General features: G+C 31.9%; 1 protein-coding gene across 5 annotated transcripts in view; it reads right to left on the reverse strand.

Annotated features, from left to right (window-relative positions):
- Window positions 1-1,666: 1,666 nt before the first annotated feature.
- The window catches only part of LOC118188518 (uncharacterized), a 162,030-nt gene continuing 146,749 nt past the window's right edge, over window positions 1,667-16,947 (reverse strand). For all 5 annotated transcript variants that reach the window (XM_085815627.1, XM_085815625.1, XM_085815624.1 and 2 more), the window contains 4 exons: window positions 13,340-13,522; window positions 7,310-7,500; window positions 4,971-5,215; window positions 1,667-2,486 (listed from right to left, as the gene is read on the reverse strand). In XM_085815627.1, the coding sequence (XP_085671753.1) occupies window positions 2,011-2,486; window positions 4,971-5,215; window positions 7,310-7,500; window positions 13,340-13,522 (1,095 nt within the window). In that variant the 3' untranslated portion in view covers window positions 1,667-2,010. The remainder of the gene's footprint in view (window positions 2,487-4,970; window positions 5,216-7,309; window positions 7,501-13,339; window positions 13,523-16,947) is intronic.

The raw sequence follows: 16,947 nt of genomic DNA on the forward strand, positions 1-16,947 counted from the left end.
AAATCAAACTGTTTATTTAATTTTGAAATTTCTGTTTATTTCTTTCCGAAAAATATTTTTACAAAGTACTTGACAAAATTTCAAACATTTGCAAAGAATTATCTATTCATCTTTGTTCCCCTTTTTTCATCTGTAGAGACATTAGGTATTTTGGAAGCAGGAGAGATGAAAAATGAGGAACGCCTTTGCCGGGAAGCGAACCACGGATCTCTGAAATACGCGCCCAGCGTACAGACCACTAAACCACGAAGGCGGGAGAAATACCATATACATCAATAGTTTAACAATAATATTTTCGAGTTCATGAACTGCTGGTAGCTCTTCTAGTTCTCTTTCATTTGAAGAATTTTTAAAATTTCATCTGGTTTTCTACATTCGATTAGATTGACATATCATCACTTTCCCTTCCGAATCACTTTCATTACCTATTTCAGTTTCTGCAGCTGTTTTAACAATTTCTCCAACACTATAACCAGTTTTTTTTCAATTATGTTGTTTCGCAATATTATCGCAAAGTATTCTAAAAACGGATCTTCGTAATTTCTTTCACTAATGTATGAATCTTTAGCTATAGCTTCAATTTCTCTGAGGCTTCTTCTAAATAAAAGTCACAATTTCGAAAGGACTGCGTTTCGAGAGACACACCTTCATGCATTGGATACGTATACATGGCCTCTAGCAAAGATATTGACTTAGTTATCTACTTCGATATGCTTTCATTTTCAAAAATTCAAATTTTGTTTACGATTTCCTGACCGACATCTTTTTTAGTGTATTTGAAAGTTTTTATTTTATCTGAATCTAAAGGCTAAATAAGAGAAATTGTATTAGCAAGAAGGAATACTTAATGTACTCAGTGCGAGATATGCGAATATTTTGAATGTAAACCATTCCATTGGGAAGATTTTGAATGTGGAAATCATTGCAGATTGTTGCAATTCCACCCCCTATTTGCTGAAATTTAGTACAAGCATTCATTTAGAGTGCCTTTAAAGGATTGCTTTTATTAATATCAAGGTAAGGAAATTCTGCCTGTTTCAATTTCAGTCTGAAAAAACAGCTTTGCAAATACTATCTGACAGGGATCAGATGGGGTAGAACTACGTTTGCTGAAATCTCGGCCAAACCCGCTTTACTGAAGTACCAAATACCTGAATGATAAGTAAGCCACCTTCTTGTATAAATTAAATAGATTGATCAACAAACAGCATTGATAGGTACCCAAGAGAATATTCTGGTACTGAATAACCAGTTTTTGAGTTTATAAGTGGCGAAGGTGAGTTTAATGAACAGCAGTTTTCCTATAGATTAGTATATATTTGTATTTTCAAACAGGACTATTAAGCGCAATCAGGAGTTGATTTTACTAACCAATGAGGTTAGCTACTGTAACACACAAAACCAAAGAAATTTTTTAATTGCTTCGTATATTTTATGATGTCTATTTTCACGATGTCAGAATACTTGTCTTCCTGTTCCAAATACATTTTAGAACAGGAAGTTTTATTTGAAAAAATGACATGGCATATATATGGGTGTGTATCTGTGTAGAAGAAACTTTAGACTTTTTATCCTACAAACTCAAAAAACAATATATATGTGTGTGTATCTGTGTACAAGAAACTATAGAACTTTTTATCCTACATACTCAAAAAACAGTCTCAAATACAAAATATAAATTTAATTTTTTACACAGTATAAAAATATTACCTATACATAAAATATACAAATAAAATAATTCAATCGACACAAAAGTCAAATCCGACCATCCATGATCTTATTGTTCTACAGAGTAAGTTTATCATTACACATGATATGCTTCCAGCTACAAATTGATTTGCAAAGTGACCAAAGACATCTTCTCTTAGATTTCAACACACTATCTGGTGATTTATAAAATGCTCAGTTGACAACTGGACTAGAATAAACGCCAATAATGATAATCACATCGTTTTCTGAATGAATTCTCAATACGTTAATTTTCAGAAGCTACTAAAATCAGCGTTACATTCACTGCGCTGAATTCGAAGCTGGTCCACTGCTTGCATTTTTGTCAGATTCTTCTGTTCTTTCTATTTTCAAACAAGCATAAGGAGGCGGTGGATCATACAGGGTATGATAAGGTGGTGGTAACTCATCAGCGCCTGAAGCAATCTGATGAGCACCACCACTTGTCGAAGGCAAAGCTTCGCAACTCGAGCCGACACTGTCGTCCAGTAAGGGATTCTCGAACCTTCGCTGCTCAGAACGTCTTCTTTGATTTCGAGAAGGAGAACCTCGGTTGTAAATGCGTCTGATTCCCTCCCTATCAGCTCGCACAACAAACGCCACAAGAAGAAACATCATAAGCGGCAAGAACACAGATAAGATGGCAAATACGGCAAGCCTGGGTTTACATCGGGAACGTATTGTAAAAGTAGAACGCCCAGCGTTATGCTCATCAGGAATCCACACAAGGGCACGGTCACTTGAACCGAATCCTAAACCTGCAGAAGAATAATAATTTCAATAATTCAAACAGCATTACAGGTTGTTGCACATATTTATGTATTAAAGATAAGTATCCAAGAAATAGCCTTTTTTTAGACAAATGGTCTACTGTTAATTTACAAAATAATTATGCTAGAAAAAAATGGTCATCTCTTTTAAAATATCTAGGAACAATGATGAGCATCAATAACTAAATTGATAGCATAGATAAGTATGAGGAATATAGAGATAATAAATAATTTAATTAATGAGTAAAAGGCTTTTCTATAGTGAAGTATTATATATTATCAGCAGAAATGAACTCATTACAAATATGTTATGTTTAATGATAAGACATAAAACCACACAAACAGTGCCAAAGTAACAGCTCTTTTATACATGTAATACTGCAACAACAGCAAATTATAATTCATCCACCGAACGCTCTGATTGGTGTTCTGCGTTGTTTTGGTATTGAAGCATTAAGGAAAACAGCAGACAGTGTTTGACATGATCATACTACCCTTGGGAACCAGAAGGTAATATTAAAACTTAAAGGTTAGCTCCCCAAGATAGCAATGCTGTTTATCTCAATAAAAATGAACTAAACGCATACAAATACATATTTTTACACGACAATAAAGAGAAATAGAAATGATAAAAAATTTATTAACGATGGTCAAAACTCATTTTGATTCTGATGTTCGCATTAATAACACTGTTTTAAAATTGTTCGGAAAAGATTCCCTTCCAAGACTTTCTAATGCACTCTGATGTTCACAGTTTCCATCAAAACCCTCAGACAACTAATAGTTCGGAAGGAAATACATTCCTATCTCATAATGAAGAAAATATTTCATTATAAAAATGTGGTCAAAAAGAAGACATTCTTTTATAGCGGCTTGGAGCTATCACTTTGATATCGATGCCAAGAGAAGTATATTTTGATTCACCTGCTAAAAGCACATGTTTATAGTTATTTGAAACGAATAAGCATGCTATTTTGCCATATACGCCTCTTAATAATAATAATATACACATTTCCACATTCATTAAACACGATTGATTAATTTTTTCAACCGAAAATAATGAGAAAATAAACTGCCAGTAAAATCTTCTGACTTGTAGCTTACAGAGAGCTTATGGAAAATCTTTGAAACTGCTGTTGCACAGCAAAATTATCTTCATACGGCTATCAACGTTTTGATAACTAGACTGGCTAAAGCGTGGAGTTCATTTTCTGAATCTAATGACTGCTTTACCAACAGCATGAAGTCGCATTCACTATATTGTATGAAGTAGGAGAGATCACATTCTCCTTTATATCCAAAGTCTGCATTTTTTCGAGGTATTCAATGTTTTTCTAATATCTTGCTATTAAATATTATTTATTTCCGTTACTTCATACATTTGTATTTATGCGTTATGTATTATCTCAAATAAATTAATTCAATTTTATTTAACAGCTTTTGTGAGATCAGTATTTCTGATACTAATACATAAAGTTTTTACTAAAATTTGAAATAACAATGCTAAAAAAGCTAATTTCAATTTTTATTACATATTTTTCAGTTATGCATTTTGTTTTTGTCCAACAACTTAAATTTAACTATTTTTATTTTGTTTACTGGAAATCACTGATTATTCTTTACACGTGAAAAACAACATATCAGGTTACATTCATGAAATAAAAATAAAAGTATTGCAAAAGCAATAAGTTAATTGAACTTAAAAAGAATTTTAGAAAATTCGGAGCAAAATAAGTAATTAAATATTTCAACATTTAAAATAGGTATTTAATCAAAGAAAATTCTTACTAATTTTAATGAGAATATGCTAGCTTGTATTTCAATGTTTTCATTCCAGATTATCAGCCATGTAATACAGTAAGTTATTTGGCTTTAAATCAAGCGATTTTCATTACAAGTAGTTCGAAAATATTGACTAATTCAACAAACAAGCAGCGGTATTCCACTCACATTTCTGAAATTTTTTTAATGGTGAAGTTTAAAAAAATTAAACTAGCTATCAGACTGATATGTATCGAGATAAATACGTTTGGTTTCAAATTCATAAAAATTCAGATGTCCCCAAGACTGTCGTAACAAAATTTCATTTCCTATACTTACATCGCTTGTTTACTGATTATTTCTTAACAATGAAGCGTTCATTTTTCTTTCATGTCGATATCTATTGTTACGACTAACTGTTTTTCTTGCAAGAACAATATGTTTTCTTCGCATTTGGAGATATCGTGTCTTGGCTCCGGTCTTGGCGCATGTTGGCTATAACGCCACTCACGTAAACTACGCACATGCAGTTTTGTTTTCACTAAAGCGGCAGGCTAAACATTTAGTCAGTTCAATAAATTGTTAAAGTTCATAAATGTTTACGTTCATCATCGCAAAACACAACGCATCCGCACACACAGCAATAAATATCATTTTAGCGACTATTACTCTTCTTTCTCACTTCATAAGACAGTAACTGATCCGATTTACCTATAGTGCAAGCTGTGGACAAGCTACACATGTCGAAGGCTTGACCGGACCTGTGGACAACATAACGGGATCTATCCAATAAGATTTGGAGACCAACGTTGTTTGTTGTCTTGCCGTTGGTGTTCAAGACAGCTATCATATAATAATCAGAAGCTGTAATATTCACTTTTATCGGATGCAATGCAACTGATGCCGAACATCCAAGAGAAAATTCGCCAAGGAAGCTGGTTTCAACAATATGATATCTAGGAGAAAAAGAAGAAATGCTAAGTTATTTGACATTGTGATCTAATATACTATTATTGTATTAAAAAACTGTATAAAGGCAATAAGGATTATGTAATATCCTTAGAACCATTATTAGTTTTACAAGCTTATTTTTCTGCGCTTACACACTAGCAAAATGTTTAATAAAATTAAAAGAAAAAAATGAATAATTTAACTTAATAACAAAGAAATGTATAAAATAATGAAATAATGACTTCGCGTTGCATCAATATGCTTTGTATAAAAATATTTCTTTCAAAGTAATGAAAAAAAATCTATGTCCCAAAACTAAAAGGTTTACGCATATCTATTTTACTCAAGCATACTTGTTTTATTCAAATGTAAGGAAATACGCAACTGGTTGGTCAAAATTATTTTGATAGTATCAAAAAAGATATTTTTTTCCGCTATTTGTGTACTAATACAACGTCGAAAGTTTTGTATTTAATGAAACTGTCAGTTTCAATATCTTACTTAATTTTTTATTGTAGAAGGTACAGTTTTTAGTGTACTGTAACGTAATTAAATAATCGAAAATTTGTGTATAATTGATATTCAAATAACAGCTGATACTTAAGAAGAAAAAACGATAAAACTGCAACGCTACTGTGACAAACAAGATTTCACATTTATATAATACCAGCCAGAAACGGAAATTTTAAGCAAAATGAGATCGTGTCAAGGCATGAATAGTGCGTATTGACTTATTGTGAAGTTAGCATTAACTCCTAAAAGTACTTTTACATCACGTCAAGAGGCTATTAATAAAAGTGCAACTGAAAATTCAGTTTATTTTCAGAAAAGATACAGGGAATATAGTTTTATACAAAATGAATCAACATCTTCTAAAATTGCGATATCCAAAAAGCGATTGAATTAGGCTTGCAGATCCGTATTCTTTTGGAGACAAATTCTCAAGCGTTATACATATAGTTTAGACGAATCGCATAGCTGAATACAAATAAAAATCTGTCAACTATTATAAAAAATAACACTGAATTTGCTAGCATTTGGTGAGTTAAGGGAAAAGAAATGGAAATTTCAAAATACCAAAGCTTTGCCAATTCCAGGAAATTGTTGCTTAGCAAATTATGTCACATTTAGAATGGCCCGCCTGAAGCCCAGAGGTCCAACGAATTAGAAAATATATGATGGGAGAAACGAACTTATTTATTATTGTACATAGCAGTAAAAAACATTACCACTCTATTCAAAAATTAAGTTAGACGTTGAAACACCATGAAACGCCTTACTGGCAGAAATTCAACAAAATTTTGTTTTGTTTATGAAAATGTGTTTATTTTTAGGAATTACATATCACGAGAAGTATATTCATGCATAATTATTTTGCCTACCTTCCCGCAATGTTTTCTATAAATACCTAAAATTAGGGATATTTGACTTCATCTGATGGACAAATTTTTCCAAAATGATATTAAATCAATGATATTTTCCAATTGTGCTTAGACTTTTGAGATAGAATGCACTTGTTCTCTTTCTCATACTATTAAACCTTCTACGCACGCAAAGAAAACAAAAGTACACTGAAAAAGAACTGAGGAGTTAACTGCCAAAGCGTACGAGGCGATAACCCATTTTTATACAAGATTCCGCATATTGATAAAGCTGAAAAGAATACATCTTTATTTAGAAATGTTTAAAGGATGTAATAAAAATATACTTATAATTATGCATTCCCCTTCCCACATTTTACAAGTAATATTGTAAGCCTAAATTTTAAGCTTTGTACAAGCCGTATACTACATTGTAAGCCTAAATGTACATACATTTAATAATGGTTTTAAATATTTGTATGTATGTCATACGTCTCAAATAAGTGATATTTGCAGAATACTTGAAAATCTACAAACATATGACTAGGAGTTCATAAAGTATTCTCCTTAAATGATACACACTTCAAATCGTTGGCAAAAATGTCGAAATATTCTTATGAATTCCTTTTCAGAAAATAAATAATTTTTTACTGCATTACCCTAACTTATTACAGTATGATAAAGAGAGTAGTAAAAAATTAACAAAAAGAGAGAAGAATGTTTAAAATAATGTCTTACATTAATAATGAAGAACACCTGTTGCTTTTCCAATGTCTAACTGCTTCCAATGGTTTGGATAAAATACTATATAGGTCTTGATAATCGAAACTGTCATCTTCTTCAGAGCTTTCGTCTGAATCATTCATACTAGAGGAATCGCGTTCTTTATTCATTATACTTTCCAGGCAAGAATCGATATCCTTGTCACCCTGTTTACAAATCAGTGGATCAGAAAAAAACACAAGAATGAGTCATTATTTATCTATAAAAGGACACATAATTTGAGAATGGCTTGGATATATACTGAAACAAATTTTCTCATACTATTTCACAATCTATTCTCTAAGATACTGCTTTCAAATATTCTGTTGTCTTTGTCATTCGCATATGCAGAAATTTTTTTATCAGAAGTATGTTATTAATTTTTAATTAAATTTTAAACAAAGTAAAGTTTACAAAAGCATTCATTTTTAAACTAGAAATGAAATTAATTAATATAATGTTGATGATGCTGATAACAATCTAATGTGAATTAATGGCATTAATATTTTCAGTTAATCCAATTACGTATAAATTAATAGATGCATATAGATGATGAAAAGATGACATTCATGAATTTGAATAGCAAACATAATAATTTTGGCTAACACTGTTCACTCACATGGCATCCGGTAGATACAAGGAGTCTAAAGGTAATTTTAGTAAGCTTATAAGGTATTTCTCCCGCTTTCTTAGTGAGCCTTTGTGGTGTAGTGGTATGTACGCTCAGCGCGTAATTGAGAGGTCCGCGGTTCGATTCCCGGCGAAGGCGTTGCATATTTCTCACCTTTCCTGCTTCCAAAAAAATACATAATATCTCTACAAGCTATGCTATTAAAATCTATGTGCATCTGTTTGTTTGTTAGTGGCACTATCTCCTCCGGAACAGCGAAGTGTTAAATTTCAAGAGAGGTACCCCCTCCGGATTTAAAAAATTCGTGGGAAGCCATGTCGACCATTCGAATCTTCGTACGTCTCTCATCACTACCTCGCTGACGTTTATTTCTCCATTTATCGCTGCCCCATAATCGCTCCACAATTTGGTTAAGGCATTCAGTTTCGGGGTCTACAAAATTGTTACTGTGATTCACAATGAAATGTTCATACCCAGAATTTTTTAATTCCTCTTTCTTGTATCCTTTCCATTAGTCTGAAAAATATAACGCTGCCATCCGCGATGTTTTCCTGAGTGGCTGTCATCAATGTTGTAGCAAAACAATCGGGAACGGTGACCAGAAAACTTGCTTTGCTTTCCCGGCATAAACCCCCGAATATCTATTGTTCCGGAAGAACACGTCCAAAGTTGTTTTTCTCTTTTTGTGAAAAGACTTTAATGTAGTTATTCCAATCTACTGTCGATTTCTAACTGAAGTTGGCAAAATTCAATCGACGTCAATCCTTGACACCACATATAGTAAAACGAACGGCATTGAGGGAAGAAAGCAGCGATCCCTTCAAACCATCTTTTGGCTCTCAATCCTTTGTTATTCACAGCAAGAACGTACGTAACAACGCCATATAGGAGCTTTGTTTGAGTCAAAAGTTAACTTCATCGGATAATTTTGAGAACAAAGTCTATTGCTACGAATTTTTTCTTTGTCTTGAAAGAACCTTATGGCAGCCTCTTTGTCCTTAGGTAATTGTGAAATTGTGTAATCTGTCGTATTAAAAAATGGCACAAAAATAAACGAGTGATGATATTTCAAACGAAGCCTAGAAATTTCGAACCACGATACTTCAAACATAAATAAAAAATACTCAAAATAACGAGTGACAATATTTTATACGAACACTAGAAATACTTAGCCACTAGGCACTGTCAGGGCCAATAAAGTGTATAGAGAACACCACTCGGACAAAGAGCTAAAAAGAACAGTTACAGTCATAAGCCAGGAAAATGTCGTCGCATTTCTGATTTCGGGATATATGCCCTTTATACTAAGCTCTCTGCGTATTGCCCACCGTCAATGTTGCTTGATGAAATAGTAAGGGAAATCAATAAGTTCATGAAAGTATGAGAAGACATGCCTATCACACTCTCGGGTTTCTCCAACGCGTACATGAGGGGAGTGGATACAAGTATGCGGATTTATGGCTGCATCGGGCTTAACTGTTTGCATTGAACCAAAGAGTTTCGCAACATACACATCAAATCGACGGAAATCGTTTGTAGATCATACCCCAAGTAAACGCTGAAGAAATATGAGAATTGAAAACTGAATACTGGAGGACAGAACGAGTTTGAAAGACCACAGATTCATTCATTACCTATGAACTCACAAATGTCTTCTTCTCAAAAAGACGGGTAAAGAGACAAAATTTGAAAAGATCAAATTAGATAGACCTGGAAAAGATCAAATTAGATCAACCTGCGAACATGACTATTTGAAGGCTTTCTATGAAACGGTAGCCTAAACAGCAAAGATTGACAGTGTCATTAAGAAAGCAACGTCGCATCAAACCTATGAGGACAAGAAAAAGTCACCAAAAGAAAATAAGATTTATCCCAAGTCGAATTAATCCTAAGTAGGTTTATTCCAAGCACAGAACTCAAAACTCTCAGAACGGAGGAAAAACGTATGAGATGCAGACGAAGATACTAGAGTCTAATGTAGGACAAAGATGAAAGAAGGTAGTACAAACAGAGCTATACAAGAGAAAAGGCTCTCTACAAGCACAATATTTATAGCAGAAAAATCGTAAGATGATATGACAGAAAGTATAGTTCATACCAAGAACAGAATATGATTTCAATTTTAAAAGAAAAGAGATCCAAGAAAGTAATAGGAACATCCAAGAAAGAGCGAGTATCAGATCTTGATAAAATAACTGTAGTCATTGTACAAAAACTGTATTTACCATACAGCGATATTCCTGAAAAAATAACGATTAATGCTCTCATTCATCTTTTGGAGATCATGAAAAGCATTCTCCACAGAAACTGGCATACTAGCGTAACCGCTCTAGGTATAAAATCGACTTGCAATAATTTGTAGTAGCCGTGACTTTTGGCCACACAATATAGACTTAAAAATGTCCGAAAAATATCTTCGAACTTTTAAATAACTATATAAATTACAGGCAAAATATTATAGAAAAATTCATTGAACATTATTATTATGATTAAGTTATTAAGCTTTTACACTTTTTATCATTTTGATGCTATATTTTTAAAATCAGTTTAACCCGGTCTGTAGGGTTTCAAAATTTACATACATTTTTTTTTGCACATGTTAGATTGCTTGTATTTGCAGGTTTTGTATTTTGAACTCAGTCTGCTCAAAATAGTTTTTAGATTTTGTATTTTTTAATATTTTTAAAAATTTATTTATGCTTCTTATGCTATAATTTTGCAACTGTTTGCTTCGGTCCGTAAAGGTTTGACTGATAAAGACACAGATGATTTTGATTGTTTTTCTGGAATTATTTTAAGTTTTTACTTTAATTTGTGTCTTTATTGATTCAGAAACAGACTGATTTATTTACTTCTTTTGTTGAACTAACCTCCTGATGATTATGCAACGAAAGATGTCAATTTCTCAATTCATTTCTCGTTTTGGCATGCTTTGCCCCTTTTTCTCGCAGTTTCCCACTGTGGTTCTCATATCTGATTTTTGCATATGTTTATTCCTGAATGAATATGGGATGAATTTTAAACGGACTATTTTTTAGTTCGTATTTTTCATGAATATATATGTAATATTTTGGTAGGCACAGGAATGGTATTAGGCAGGCACAGGAATGACAAAGTTTGATTGCATAACTACATCAGAGTTCGGGCATTATTGTGGCTGAGTAGAAGACAGCAAGATAAAATACTGTAAAATATTTTGGTAAGCAGGTACAGGAATGACAAAGCTTGACGATATAACTACATCAGAGTTCGGGTATTGTTGTGGCTGAGCAGAAGGCGGCACAGTGATGACAAAGAAAGCTCTAGCTTTTAAGGTTCCACATCTTTATTCAATTCTCATCGCAGATCATTTTTCCTATTCTCCAAATTACATATTTAATAGTAACTTAAACTAAGTAAGATTAAATTTAGAATTTCTACGTCATAACTGTTCTAACAAAGGGAAGACAGATGGGAAGAGCAGCAGTAAAGTCTGGTAGCAGCAGGAAGAGAAAGCAGTTTGACGAAAAATGGAGCGTTCTCTGTATTTATACTAGCGGTTATATAACATACAGAATGTTCTCGAAAGTATTGGTCTAGGGTAAGATCCTAAAATTGCGGAAAGTTAATTATAGGTTGCCCGTTCGCGCAGAGCAAAGCCATCGTATTTTTTATATTTTATATATACACACACACACACACACACACATATATATATATATATATAAATTTGGATGTAAAAATGTGATTTTAATTTTAGCCTCTTAAACAGCGTTAAGATGTTGGCAGGGTTAAGAAAAGAAGTGACGTAGTTGCTTGCGAAGCAGTATTTATACTACGTAGGTGCATATGTAAACCTAAGCTACAGTTGGTTAAGTTTAGGTTTTAGTTCCTTTTTTCAAGCAGTGTTATGTAATTTAGAAAGATTTAGAATTTGGGAGAAAGGATAAACTTAGGGAGAGAACAACAAATTTAGAGTAGTCAATTTTAAGGTCGCCAATTATTTCTTAACATAGTCAGAGTATTTTATTATATCTTACAGACACACACACATATATAAAGATGTAAAATATAAAAAATACAATGGCTTTGCTCTACGCGAACAGGCAAACTCTAATTAAGACACAATAACACGCCGAACAAATACTGATTCACTGATTGTTGTTTGACTTCTGAATTAGGCAAACTCTAATTAACTTTCCGCAATTTCAGGATCAATCTTGAATGATCTGCCATTTGCACTGAATAAAAATTTGGAGCTAAAAAGCTAAATTCTGTTTCGTCATTGTATTATACTCAGCCACAAGAATGTTCGGATTCTGATGCCCAGCTTCATCACTTATGTGCCCGACTGCCAAAATATTACATATGTGTGTGTCTGTATGTGTGTGTAAGATGAAACTGTAACTTTAATTTGTAGAGTTTTTATGTACAGTTCTACTAATTTTTCTTTCACTTTACTAATTTATATTTTAAAAGTAATTTATAGTAGAATATAGTTTAGTAATTTATATTTTAAAATTTTATTTTGTTTATTTTGCAAATTTACTTTAATAAGATATATTTTCTATATTTGCGGTAATTTTAATTCAAAGAGAGATAACTCGTAGAGGAAGCTCTTCGAGAATGTAAGACTATCAGTGAAATAATATTTCAAAACGAAAATTAATTTACAAAGGTTTAACAGTGTCGAAAGGAATGAAACATGTTGTTCAATACTCATTAATCGAGCCAGTTTAATGTTTTAAATACTTACCGCTTGAAAGGTTCTGTTTGAAACATTAAATAACGGTGATTAATTTATTATTTTCTCAATGTTCCTGTAATTATAATGATTACACCAATGTTTTAAAAAGTTTTAACATCCCATACCAAAAGCTTAGATTTCCCCTTTGACTACACTAAATATTCACTTTTAATATTATGTCATGTTAAAGGTGCTCCATACTTTTTTTCCTCAGATAAAATAATCAAAATTTCTAATCCTTTTGAATTAAATCTTGATCCATACTTATATACGTTTGTGATGTAGAGGCTGATAATACTATAAAGAAGTAGCAGTGGCTGATTTTAAGAGTACTTTATTCTCACTAATAGCAATTTGTAGCAAATACAGATAAAAAGCCGAATTTCAAAGTTAATTTTCTTAATTACAAATATTTCTCTGTGATTATTTTCCCTTGTTTCCACATTTCTGGAAAAAAATTATCCTTTTCATTTGCAAAAGTTTTTATATTCAGTGAGGCATATAAATGCTCTATGAAAGAGAGTAAATACACTAAGATCTCACATTTTGGTTCTGTAAGAGAATTCAAACCTTTAAAGAATGAATGGATTTTCTTTTGAAAAGAAAGCCCTTCTGATGCGTCGTTTTATAGCAACAGAAATTAACTTACCTTAAAAACGAGTAAATGAGCACCAGGATACGAAGAACATGCAATTATTTCCATCACTGAAGATGGTAGAAGAAAGTATCGAAGTTTCACAGAATTGCTACTTTTGCTGGTGCCCAATTTCAACTGCAAACCAACTTTCTGTCGGCTAAGATGCTTTGGATTTATACGAGGAGCCCGACTGACCTGCATGCATATACAAAAGAAAAATTAGGTAGAAATTTCTGAAAAAATACGTTTACTGGTCATAAATATTAGCGTAAATATCTATAGACTATATAATTACCGAAGCAAGTGGCAAGAACTTTTGTAAAATAAAGGGGACGGATTAAATCAGAGATGATGCGCATCCTAATATTCTCGAATTTTTCATATGGAAATAATAACAAAAAAAAATTGTTTCACATATACTTCTCTAATTAAAGCAAGTTTTGAAATGTTTAATGAAAAATAAATTTATGAATGCAGTTTTTAAACATTTTAACTGAAGTGAAATTTAATAAATGAACTAATAATTAAACTCTTAAATTTTAACGCTTATTTTCTCAATATGATTCGAGAAAATAAACATTAAGATTTAAAAATATTTGAATAACTCTCCAAAATTTTTACTTTTCCCAGAATTGTTTTAAATTAAAGTAAATATAGAAAGGGGAAGATTTGTTAGTTAACATACACAAAACATCTAATTAATACTTCATTTTTCAACGAATGACGAATGCTTCTCCTGAATGCCAATAAAGCCAATCTTTCATTTTACGTTAACATGTTTTATGGCTTTCAAGTTACGATTCGAATGATGAAAAAGAAGAAAGGTTGGGGCTTTCGAATGTCGAATTGTTTTCAAGACATTCGAGGATTCAAATGTTCCATCAATAATTTATAACTTAACGCAATTTAAATTATTGTGCTAGATATTTCTTGCTGAAGAATATCAAATCATTAGGACGACGGAAAAGAGCTTCTCAAATTTTTATTATGCATGTTGTGTTATTTAAGGCAAAAGTAACATACTTGATATAATGTTACCAATACACAGCATAAAGACCTATCCTTATTAGATTATCATTTGTCACCAAATATATAAAAACGTTTAAAAGGTTAAGAATAAGGTCGGAATTTGACGACGCTTCTAGAAAGCACAAGATGCATCAAAGGGGTCTAGTGAAATTAATCGTGTTTTTAATATCTGCGAGTATATTTTTGCACGAATATAACATTCCTATTTATCGATTATTAGTAATATTCGTGTTTACACAATTATGATTTCTCTGATAATTTGACAAAAATGGATTAAGAGTTTCGGTTAATGGGCTGGTTGTCATTATACTACTTTACCTTTTGTATCAAATATAAAATTAATATTTTAAGAGATTTCAGTTTTAATTATTTGCAGTTTTGATGAAAATGCAAACGTATTGATCTTTTAGTTATCAGAAGAAAAGTACGCTAAAGTATGCTAAAGTAAAGAGAAGTATGCCAAATACAATGTTGTTACTTTGGTAACTTAGTTATTTTTACAGTGTTTTTCGTAAGTACCTTCTTTTTATGCCAGACAAAATAAAAGTAGCAGAAATTTTTAATTGAAATTTTAGAAAAATTAAAGATAAGAAAAAAATTAAATAGTAAATTAAGAATTTGTTTAGAAGATTTCCCCACTAAAATCAATATTAAGTATAAATGCCATCTTTGTTCCAATATCCTCTGGCAGTAGCTTAGAATGCCGATACGCAATTTTAGATAATATTACAGTTTTATTGTATGACACTCTTTGGAGATACCAATCAACAAGTCACAATGAAATGGCAATTTTGGCAGCAAGATGTCATTTAGACAATATTACAGGATTTATCACAGGAATCGCTTCCAAAATAGATATACTTGCCCGTAGTTCATAATGAAATGGAAATTTTGATTGATTTTCTGCCTTATCTTGTATGGTAATTGCCCTAAAATACTGTTCAACGGAAATGAGCAAGCAAACTAAAAACTAATCGATAAGTTAGAAAATATGTCATTTCTAATTTTTGCTTTAAATAAATATTTCTTAGTTGTCTCTTTATTCAAAAGAGAAAGAGTTTTTTCTAATGTAGAGCAGGACTCATAAATACTCCCGCCGAGATTCGAACCAGGGTTCCTTCGACTGCTAAGTGGACGTAGTAATATCTGCACGAAGGCAGCACGCGCGAGAGAAGTCTCTTCTCTCCAACTTCCCTTCTTTTCTCCTTATCTTCTCTCCAACGTAAGAAATGACTGGGAAAGGCATCAGGAACAGATTAAATGTAGGTGGTAACATGCTAGCATCCCCTACGTTATAAATCGGATGCCACTGTCGAGTCTTTTAGAATATTTGAAGGGAGAAGAGTGAGAGAGCAATTCTGCCTTCATTGAAATTCGAACCACGAATTTTCCAACTGCTAACTGTACATGCTAACTATATACGCGTCATAAGCACGTACGGGAAAATGCGACAATTCTTCATAATTGCTCGTGATTTGTGTTTAAAAAAACGCACTTGCGAAATCTGTGTTCCGGTGTTAAATTTTAAGCACCTATGTTCATTGATGAATTATGTCAATTAAAACTGCCATAGTACTAAACGATTCTCTGAAAGTGAATAATCTTTCAATATAAATTATTAAAAAACTTCACATGGTTTTAATTAAATGCACTAAAAAGTAAAAGTTGATCATCCTAATATTTTTTTTATCTTACACGATTATAAACAAAATCGAGAAACGAGGAAAATATAAGTGAATCCAACGCAATCATTTTTGAATATATATTTTCTATACTATCTTTTTTGTTGTTACTTTAAGCCCTGTTAATATATAATAATAAAGAAAGAAAACTTCTGAAAGCAAGAACATTACTTCTTCTAATCAGTGTAGCAACGAAATATGTGTGACATCATCTCCCCACCTTCAATGTCTTCCGATCTATCTGATCGCGTCAAGATTGTAATAAATTCCTTTTAATTTCTGTTTGATTTAGATAACCCATCTGTCATCACTTAAAATCGGGCAGTTACTGACAATGAAAGATTAAATATTTTGAATTAATAACCATTACTGTTACCAGCCGCATAAGAGCTAAAAACGAAAATAAATTTTGAAAACTCGCCAGAAGTCTGTAAGTTATATTAGAAATTCCAAAGGAATTTTAGTTGCAAGATTACATTTTGATCTAGGATGACGTAAAAATCAAAATTTTGGGGCAGCTAATTTTATCGTTAAACAAGAATATGTGAGAAAGATTCAAGACAAAATTGAAAAACAAAATCTATACAGAATTTTGAAAAAAAAAGTTGTAAAACATTGCACTATCATCACACATATATGTAACTATGAGCAAAAAGAATAAAAAAATTTTAGGTTTTTGGAAATTTAAGAAAACGTCTACTAAACGTTTTAAATTTATGATTAATATACATTGTTTAGATCCCATTGATATGATTTATTCGTCTCTGAGTATTAGATCACTGATTATCTTCGTGTCAAATTGTTTTTCTTTAAACTATCTCAAAAATACACCAACTCCCACCAAGAAAGGACACTTGCTCATTTAGAATAAACTAAAACTTACTCTTTATTAAGTTGCAATACATTTCT

The sequence above is a fragment of the Stegodyphus dumicola genome, chromosome 4 (genome assembly GCF_044657685.1).
Source record: "Stegodyphus dumicola isolate Sdum_Otavi_A_Nest chromosome 4, ASM4465768v1".
Classification (NCBI taxonomy): domain Eukaryota; kingdom Metazoa; phylum Arthropoda; class Arachnida; order Araneae; family Eresidae; genus Stegodyphus; species Stegodyphus dumicola.